This window comes from Coregonus lavaretus (genome assembly GCF_964263955.1).
Source record: "Coregonus lavaretus genome assembly, contig: HAP1_SCAFFOLD_6423, whole genome shotgun sequence".
Taxonomy (NCBI): Eukaryota; Metazoa; Chordata; class Actinopteri; order Salmoniformes; family Salmonidae; genus Coregonus; species Coregonus lavaretus.
Genome location: NW_028159399.1, coordinates 22,913 through 32,934, shown reverse-complemented (window position 1 = coordinate 32,934; position 10,022 = coordinate 22,913). Strand labels below are relative to the sequence as shown.

Sequence of the window (10,022 nt, the reverse complement as noted above, 5' to 3'; positions counted from 1 at the left end):
TCAGCACTCTTCCTATTCCTTCAATTTGAACAGTACTAACGATACTATATAGCTGCTTGGCGTGGGTTTGTTTGGTTAGCTGACGTTGGTGCCACTGTCAAAGGTAATCACACTCATCTTGTATTTGAATATGAACTTAACTTACCGCAATAATATGACAAAGGTTGTTTGTGTTGGAAAATGCATGTGTTGTTTACTTATGATGTGCTGTGTTGGCAGGTTTCAGACCAGAAGCCTCTGGGTAGCTGGACGGTGAAACAGGGACAGTTGTTGACTTGTCCTGCAGTGTGCAACTTTCAGACCAACGAGTATGTAGTCGTCTCAGACAACAAGGTAACACTTGTGGACCCTTTCCACAAACATAAACTAAACACATTTAAAACATCTGGACTTGAAAATTGGACTTGATTCTTTAAATAAAGTGGTGGTCTACATGTTGTTCATGGTCAATAAATGTTTTCTCACTAGGTCATCAGAGTTTGGAAAGATGAAGACCTCAATTTAGAGAAAGCATTTAAAGCAACTGTAAGTATGAGCTCTCTCAAGCTCGCACTCTTTCTGAAGAGCTCAATTTAGACAAAGCATTAAAAGCAACTGTAAGCATGAACCCTCTCTCTCCCCCCTTCTCTCACACACACAATTTCAACCTTAATCTGCTTTGACATGTTTGTCAATATGGTGACATACTCTGCAAATGGCAAATTAACATGTACTGTGCCAGTGAAAAGTAATTGTACCATAATTTAATCAAATTATGCCATACATTTCCTTTTTATCTCAGGCTTTCCTCTGGCTTTGCAGTCATTTTGCTATGTCTCGTAGTTATTGGTCTTAACTACCTCTGTGTCTGTATGTCTCTTAGGTATCTGCTGATGTATGGAGGGTCCACTCTGCCCCAGGGGGAGAGCCTGTGGTGCTATTCCAGAGAGGGGCAGTCAGACTCCTGGACTCCCTCCTCTCCGCCCCCCAACAGCCCATAGAAGACGTCCTGTCAGAGGAGGAGGTCATAAGGTCAGACAATGGACACTAGTTTGGATTAGCGATCCATAACCATAGGGTCGGTTGGCTTTAGTCCCACCACTATGGAGGCCGGTTGGCTTATTCTTATCCAGATCCATGGATATAAAAAAAATGCATATTGTTATTTTAAACTTGAAACCATATTAATTTACCGTTAGTCAGAGACTATAATAATTCTGTCCATATTGCTGTCAATACTTTGCTCATTTGAGTAAACAATAGTTTGTTGTGTGAGATGCACACAGTTGACAATGTCCTCATGTTACCCAAGGTGGAGCACCAGCATCATAGCTGAGAAACAACATGTTGTCCTCTTCACGACAGAGCAGGTAGAATATATCCTTTCCTTGCGGTACACCAGTACACTGAATAGCCGTGTACTCAATGACCTGCCGTGAGCAGGCATAAACGCGGTGCCATTTGCAACATGCTGTATTTTGTGCACGTATGAATTCTGTGCCCCACTGTCGTGTTTAACATGGCTTCCCTGTTGTCCGTCACAGAAAGGGGAGCACTTCCTGTATGTGCAAAGGCTCAACCTCAACACCCTACAGAAGTATAGGCTGGAGAGAGAAGACTCTGGAGCTCCCCCGTTGAGTTTCTCTGCCTCTCTCCGGGACAAACACATCAACCTGCTCTACCTGTGTGAGTACGGCCGTCACTTCCCTGACAAAGTAGTATGTTAAAGATGTTGATGTAATATTCTAGTTATCCCCCCAGATAACTAGAATATTGTTGAAATGGTACTGCATTCGATATAAATGAAGCACTTCACAAACAATGAAACAACACAGTTGTCTGTCATCGTAGCAACAGCCTCATGATAGCACTTAGGGTTTTTATGAGGAACTTGCTCTCTCAATTATGTGATGGTGGCATAAGGCTATGATTGACCTGACTTGCATCTATGTCTTCTATCTCGCTCTCTCTTTTCTCCAGACCCTAACGGCTGTGTGTACCAGAGTGTGGTGGCGGTGCAGGGGCATGTGGGGCTGGAGGAGGAGGGGGTGCAGGCCCTGCCCCGTAGCCTGCGGCTGAGGCTGCCCGTGGGGGAGGGGGAGCTGGGAGCTGCCTCGGCAGTGGCCCTGGACGAAGCTCATGTGGCTGTGGTGGGGGTGCCTCATCCCTCCGCTAGGACTGGCAAAGGTAAATATTAGGGTTAGGGTCAGTGCCATGTCAATTCAGGAGCTAAACTGAAATGTCCATTTTCCTCATGTGGAAAATTTGAATTGTAGTTTACTTCATGAATTGATTGAATTATGACTCTCCAACATCAACCCCTAGATACGTTATTTTCAGAGTTCTGATTTGATGCGTGTAAACAACATGGTGATATCTTCTCCTTGAATGTTCAGGGGAGCTTTCACCATATTTCTGACATCCATCCGATCCTTTTTCCCCCCCCTCAATTTCAGATTTCCTCTGCATCTGGAATACTAATTTCCAGACTCTTCAGGCTGGCAAGGAGATGGCAGGAAGAATCTATGGACAGGTAGGAATACTCCGAATTTGGAATTACATTTTTTTACCTCACAAACTTAAACCAAATGACTCTATACTTGTATCTTGCACTAAATAAGACCCACTTCACTCCTATTTATATGAGTCATGATTCCCTCATTTCCCCTCAGGTCTGGTGTTATTTGGGAAAGCTGTTTGTCCCTCACGGCAAGGCCATCTCCGTCATTCCCTACGAGTGTCAGAAGTCCTCTCTGGCCTCGGCCCTAGGGAAACTACGACATGCTGGGATCGCAGGTAGCACGGAACTTCCTCAGTAAAACAGTAACCGTGGTGTTAGTCGTCCTTGACAGTGCCTGGTTGAATCTGAAATGGCACTCTATTTCCCTATATAGTACACTGCTTTTAACACAAGCCCTAGTGGCCCTGGTCAAAAGTAGTGAATAGGAAATGGGAAGCCATTTCGGATTAAGCCCTTGTGTTATAACACATTTTTCATTCAGGCACTGTCAAGGACAGCTATATCACTCCTGTTACACTTCATTGCATATGTTTCCCTCACCTATCTAATGTACTGTATCTGTAAATTACTGTCTTGAAATTGCATCTGAATACCATCTCTTGAAATTGTATTATAAACAAACAGTTTAGTGAGTGGGATTTTATTTAATTTACACCTTTGTAGTGTCCAAATCGTCGGTGGCTGTGCCCTCGTGGAACAGCCTACTCCATGGGGATCAGCCACAGGGGCCCACCAAAATAGCGGAGACCAGGAAGATTGTAAGTTAACCTGACTTCCAGAATTGATTGACCCTAACACTTTACCGCCAGAATGGATTAATGTTAATTTCACCTGTTCTGGTTGGTCCTCCCTTTGTACAGAAGCTGAGTCGGAAGAGCCAATCAGCGCCCGCCCTCACAGTGAACAAAGTACTGGAGCTTATCAAGGTATTTTAGATCAACTGTTCATTTTGATCTTCTGTTTTTGGTAGTCTCAAGCAGGTATTGATGTTGTACATTGTGAGTGAATGACAAATGACCAGTCCCTTTCATAGCGTATTTATATCAAATGTAATTGTCCTCGAGGAAATGTAAGTTAGGTGTTGACTGTGGTCAATCTCCAACCCCTCCAGACTGGTCCAGTGGAGGAGGTCCAGAGGGAGGTGGAGGCCCTGGTCTCCAGAGGGGATGCCCAGGACCTGCAGCTCTCGGTGGGCCAGCTGGCCTGCCATCTGGTGGCCCGTAGCCAGGCTGAGCCAGCCTTCTACACTCCCGGGGCCCTGGCACAACTGGTGCAAACACAGTGCCTTTGCCACAGGTGAGGGTGGCATTGGGTTGACTGGACCTCCTATGGCACGGGAGTATTGGTCCTTTGGAAAGGGAGGTTTTCAGAATGATGGGCTATGTTGGATGCATGGAACGTGAATGTGAACAGGGTCATCAGCTCTTGGTAGTGTTGATGCCATCCACTTGTTATGCGAGTTTGGCTGTGCGTCTAGCTTCCATCCTCACTGATCTAGCAAGACGTCAGTGTTGTAGTACTTGAGACCGGTCTCAAGACCACATTTTGAGTGTCTCTGTGTCGGATACATTTGTACTCGGTCTTGTCTCGGACAGTGAGGACTTATCATTTTTCCCCGCGACCAGCTGAGACCATCGGAGTAAAAAAAAATCATAATTATCGGCTTCCATTCAGTAAGGACATAAAACCGCTTCGCCAGGCCAAATATATACACTTTCTTGAAACATGATTAGCTGAACAGCCTTTATATCTATTATAGACATGTTTGCGCAGTGGCGAACCTGTAGGCCTTCAGTGTGTGACAGGATAATGATGCTGAAAGGACAACAACGGTAATACCAGCACACCCATGTTGGAGAGTGCACTTTTTGTAAAAGGGCCAGTGATGGTGGAGGCTATACGCCGTATACCCACTTTTATTTTATGGGCATTGCGTTTACTCCCTTCTTAATCCCCCCTGATGCAAAGTAGTGTAGTGGAGGCATACGACTTATCAATTATACATTTACATTTTAGTCATTTAGCAGACGCTCTTATCCAGAGCGACTTACAGTTAGTGAATACATATATATATATATATTTTTTTTTTATCAAACCCACAACCCTGGCGTTGCAAACGCCATGCTCTATCAACTGAGCTACATCCCTGCCGGCCATTCCCTCCCCTACCCTGGACGACGCTGGGCCAATTGTGCGCCGCCCATGAGTCTCACGGTCGCGGCCGGCTGCGACAGAGCCTGGATTCAAACCAGGATCTCTAGTGGCACAGTTAGCACTGCGATGCAGTGCCTTAGACCACTGCGCCACTCAGGAGTTTGTACTACTACTACAATTATGTAGTACAAAAATAAATCATGCACAAAGTAGCCTACACAATCGCAAAGCACGTGAAAAATATTAATATGCGCGCAGCACCCATAGCCTAGTTTCAGCGGAATATCATCTGCAGGCAGCAAGAGCGCACAGTTCTCAACTATTTATGGCATGGAGCAGCTCAGAAGAATGACAAAGTATGATAAATACCAGTAAATGCTAACTAAGACAGCAGTGGGTATGGAAACCAGGTATTTAAAAAGTTTTGTCTGAAGTCTTGGTTAGTAGGCTATTTGTGATGTGCAATTCAGTCATCATGCCCTTTTTGCATCAGTGGCGTCAGGCCCACCCACTGGGGAGCCAGGCCCACCCAATCAGATTGAGCAGAAAAATAATACATTATTATTACAAAAATACTCCTCAGTAGTACTGACCTCCAAAATGGTCTCCTGAACATCACATTTTTGTTTTGTTTTTATTAAAACGTGTGATTTAGAGTGCTAATCTGAAAGAGATATATAGGAAAACTAATAAAAAACAGGATTTTTCACACAGGGTACCTTTCCTTCGCTGGGCAGGCAGTTTGGGAATTTGTTAGCAAAATTTGAGTATACCCACTTCTCCAGGCACCACTGCAAAGGGCCGATGGAAAGACAGCAGTCACACACAGCATAATGTTAAAGGATAAGCAGTCTATAAACATCGACATAATAAGCCAGTAGGTCACAATCATGAGAATACAAAAACACAACCATTAGGCTAATGTACGACTATTACTTCCCATTGCAAAAAACATTTTAATGTTTAGCACACAAAGTGACCTAAAGCTGCAATAAAAACACAATTCCACTCACCAGATGATGATCATTTGAAACTTCACTTCTTGTTGTAAGTTATTCTTGAAAAGTGAGAACCTAACAAATTAGGAAAAACATCCTCTTTGATAACACCTGCTGCAGCCTCTGCAAACTAGCCTACAACAAAAGATGGCTAGCTAGACTGTGGGAAAACTACTGCTCCCTATCGTGCAGTGACCTGTTGGCCTTTGAGAAGGCAACCTTTCCATAAGTTTTTTTGTAAAAACGGCCCCACCCATTACAAGTCAAAATGTGATTGGTTGATTATAGTCACTCCAAAATGTTGCCCTAAAACAATTGAATGGCAGATGCCTTCTATCTAGCTTCTGATGGCCTAGCCAATGGCTGACTTAGCTAGCTAGATTTATCTCCCCAGAGACCACTAAAGAAAAATCCTGATTGGATCTTTTTTTCTCTTCAGCGTTAACTTTCCCTTGCCAACAAGATCTGAAGAGATTTAAATCAGAACATCATTGAAAATAATAATGTAATTAGAATTATTATTGTTATTATAATTATTTGATAAATCCTTAGCCCTTCTCTGAAGGCGTAGAAGGCCCTCATTGTTCCCCACTGAGTTTTGGTTAGTAATAATTTGTAGAGTGGCTCTATTTTCCCTCAGCATGCATTTTTTTCACCATTCTGAATCTCTAAAGAATCCATATGTTCTTCTGAAATATGTGCACAAAAATACTGGGCATTTTGAACTCTTATGGTGGCGATTTGACAAAATTACAATCATGGTCTTGAATTTGACTTTTTCTGGTCTCGGTCTTAATTCTGTCTCTGACCCCCTTGTCACCCTCCCGGTCTCTGTCTTGACTCCGTCTCGCCCCCCCCCCCCTCCGGTTTTGTTCTTGACTCTGACTCTATTTTCTCCGGTCTTGGTCTTGAGTCGGTCTCGCTTTAGCTGGTCTCGAACACAACACTGCAAGACGTCATAGGTGAATATATTATGGTGGGTGGGTACCTATCCAGTTTTCCTCATCAGTAACAATGACCGAAAGAAGACTAGGAAAGGAAGCTTTTTATAGTATTTTCACACAGCCCATTGTTGAGCCCCTTGGTTTGGTTCTGACCTGTTCTATGTGTCTTTCTGCAGTGTATGTCCTGACCTCCTGCTGATGGCTCTGGAGCACAAGGACTACTTCCTGTGTCAGCTCTGCCTGCAGCTCTTCCCAGACATCCCTGAGGTGGTCACGTGTGCCTGCCTCAAAACCTTCATCAGGTCAGTCTAAGTCGATGGTGTATGGGGCGCCTTTTGTAACAACCTACTGTATACGTTGTGAAAAATATTAATTCTGGTGAAGCTTGGGCTAGTGTTTCCTGCCAGTGCTGGAGCTTGGTTATGTATTTGTTAGCCTAATTGTTGTGCTCTGTTTTGATGGTAGAAGTTTCTACTCATTTTGTACAATGCATATTCTTTCCACCACATTGTAAACCAAGCGGTCTCTTTGTGGCTGTGCTTTTAAATTATGTTTATTTTGAAGTGCTTTATTTCTGGAACTTGTTTTGTTTGAACCAGTTCCAATGCTTCCAAGTCTTGTTACTGCAAATACATTGTTTGTCAATTCATATAAATAGCCTGAAATCAGGATCATTGTTGTAACAGCCGTGCGTGTCTCTCTCCCTCAAGTGTGCCAGACGGCGACGTGGAGATGGTGAGTCTGGAACCGGACAGCGTGTCATTCATGGAGGGCCTGGTGGCGGCGGGCGCCCGGGGGGGCCAACAGAACGGCTTCAGCCCCCCTCTGTATGAGGAGGACAGCTGTGATGCCCACCACCAGCCCAATCCTCCCCAGGACCAGGATAAGAAGAACCCCACACTGCAGCTAGAGGCCTGCCCCGTGGGTCTACACAAGGCTGTGCTACTGTATCCTTTTGTATAGCCTGGACAACCATTACCCTAAACACTATTCCATTGCAAGACTACAGTAATATCTGATTATGTCATTATTGATTGAAATGTGTATTTGATAGACATACATCGACACATAGAATCATCAATAGTCAGATGGATTGAACCAACACAAAGCTGTGTTACTGTATCCTCTCACTATAGGTTTCTTGAATGGGTTGATTCGTTCAATTGTTCATCAATATGGATAGATACAATAAGACATTTCATTGTCAACAGTCGGCTGCAATGCACCATAATGTTTACGTTGCGCTAATATACAGCACCAGTCCATAGAAAGGAGACTCTTAAAGCTGTGTGGAGGTGTTATAACTTAACTGTGCTGCTGTAGTAATGAGGTCCTGCAGACACCTTATAGTGACAACTTTCTGCTCCCCCACCTGAAGGACCTCAACTCTCAGCAGGTTATTGTGAGTAGCTACCTGTCTCATCTCCTTGACAATATGCCATAGTTGGGATCAATTCCATTTCATTCAAGTTGATTCAGGAAGTACATTCCCATCTTCCTCATTGAAAGACTGATTGTTGCATCCTTCTGTTTCCTTTCATCTCCTAGCTCTTTCTTCAGTACCTCCAGTTCGTCTATTTGAAATATTCCCAAGACGTCTACACACAACCGCCCAGTTTGAGATCGCCCACAATGACACAGGTTGGTAAATGGAAGCATTAAAGATATACAAAAGGTAAATGCATATAATTATATTGTATAGCATTAACCTAAATGTGTGGATTCTGAATGTCCTTTTTCTTTTCTAGATCATTGACTGGGTGTGCTTGTTGTTGGATGCTCATTTCACAGTCTTGGTCATGGCTCCTGATGCCAAAGGATTGCTGTCAAATCTCCACAGCTTTGTCAAGTCCCAGGTATATGCTTTCTCTTTGGTCCTCACCGCAAATGATAGTTGAGCTTTTTTGTCATAATGGTTCCCTTGATAACAACTAGTGTAATTTGTTTGATATTTTTATTGCCGTGATAATAAAACCCGTTGAGGCACCCAGGGAGGAATGTTTACCTCTTCAGTGGTTAAAACTGGAAAAACAAGTGTTGTTGCAATTATAAATGGTAGCCGTTTTAAGGTAGACTCAGCGTTATGACGTTGCCATGAGCAGCATCGCCGATGTTAGGATGAGCACGATGCAAGACTTTGCAGTCACACAGAGTATCTGCGTATGTGCAATGGTTCGCTCCACGCTGCTAAAACGTGGTAGCTACGGGACCAACCCACCGGAGAAGTTTAGCCTCACACTTCAACGCTTTTAGTTGTTGCGGAAATTGACACACAACTGCTGTTTACTTTGTGCATCTGTCATCTCGCTGACGCACATACTGTATATGGTTCTTCATTGTAAGGGTTAATTTAACATCTATCCCCATCTACCCATTCCAGGTGAAACTATTCTCTGAACTGGGGAAGATCGAGGGCAGCCTTCAAGAGCTCCACAAAATGAAGCCGTCGAAGGACATCAGCCAGTACTCCATAGAAGTCATTGAGCTCTTTTAGACTATATTTACAGATGCTTTCTAATAAAACTCTGCCGTTGACCTCCTCCCCATTTCTCTTGGTCAGTTGCATCGTTGTGTTCCACTTTGTTTTTGGTATGCTACCAAAAGGTTCATGGTTCAACTGCTGTGGTCCCAGATCTGCTTGTGCTTTCAACGATGACCATAGGAATTGGCTATGCAGCGCACAAACAGATCTGGGATCAGTCTAGTCGATTCCCAGATGTGTAGAGCAAATGATTCTCTAGTTCTGAACTGTGGCATTGCTGAGACCTAGGACCCCATAGCCATGTGAGTTGTATTTGTCTGTATAACCTGAGGGCGTGTAGTAGAAATATTTGCTAATATGAATTATGCAGAAAACTATATAGTCCCATGATATTGCAACATGGCATAGATACTTTTAACCTATGGAACATACTGCCCCTTATAGGAAATGGGACTCAACCTTCCATATGGTTGACAATCTTGTGGTTAAATGTTGTTGTATTTCATAAAGGCTATTTGGGCTGTGAATAACTGTACATCTCCCAATCACATTGTAGTGTAGCACATGTTTTCTATAGATACATTTTGTGTTGCATTCTAACAAAGTAAATTCTGAATTCATGTGACAGTATTTGTATTAAAAATACCCTATGCACAAAATATCCCTTGTCTATGTCCCATCATGATGAGTTGTATGGTTATCATATGCATGTCTAAGGTAAAATGACATGGTACATGATACCAATACACACTATATATACAAAAGTATGTAGACACCCCTTCAAATTAGTGGATTTGGCCATTTCAGTCACACCCATTGCTGACATGCAGGGGCGCAATTTCGGTTTTAGAAATGGTTTATCTAGTCGGATAAACACTCCAAACAGCATACCCGACCGCTCGGAGGCGTCCGCATGGTCCTAAAGCACACCGTAACCTCGTTTT

General features: G+C 43.5%; 1 protein-coding gene across 1 annotated transcript; it reads left to right on the top strand.

Moving 5' to 3' along the window:
• Positions 1–219: 219 nt before the first annotated feature.
• On the top strand, positions 220–9,733 carry LOC311122906 (nucleolar protein 11-like; the record flags this gene model as incomplete). Its single annotated transcript, XM_084197209.1, has 17 exons — positions 220–333; positions 469–525; positions 863–1,011; positions 1,292–1,349; positions 1,524–1,665; positions 1,960–2,166; positions 2,436–2,512; positions 2,652–2,775; positions 3,164–3,258; positions 3,361–3,426; positions 3,612–3,796; positions 6,773–6,898; positions 7,307–7,543; positions 7,920–7,998; positions 8,145–8,237; positions 8,345–8,452; positions 8,977–9,733. Coding segments are annotated over 17 exons (2,031 nt in total), but the record flags the coding sequence as incomplete, so codon positions are not given.
• Positions 9,734–10,022: the final 289 nt, after the last annotated feature.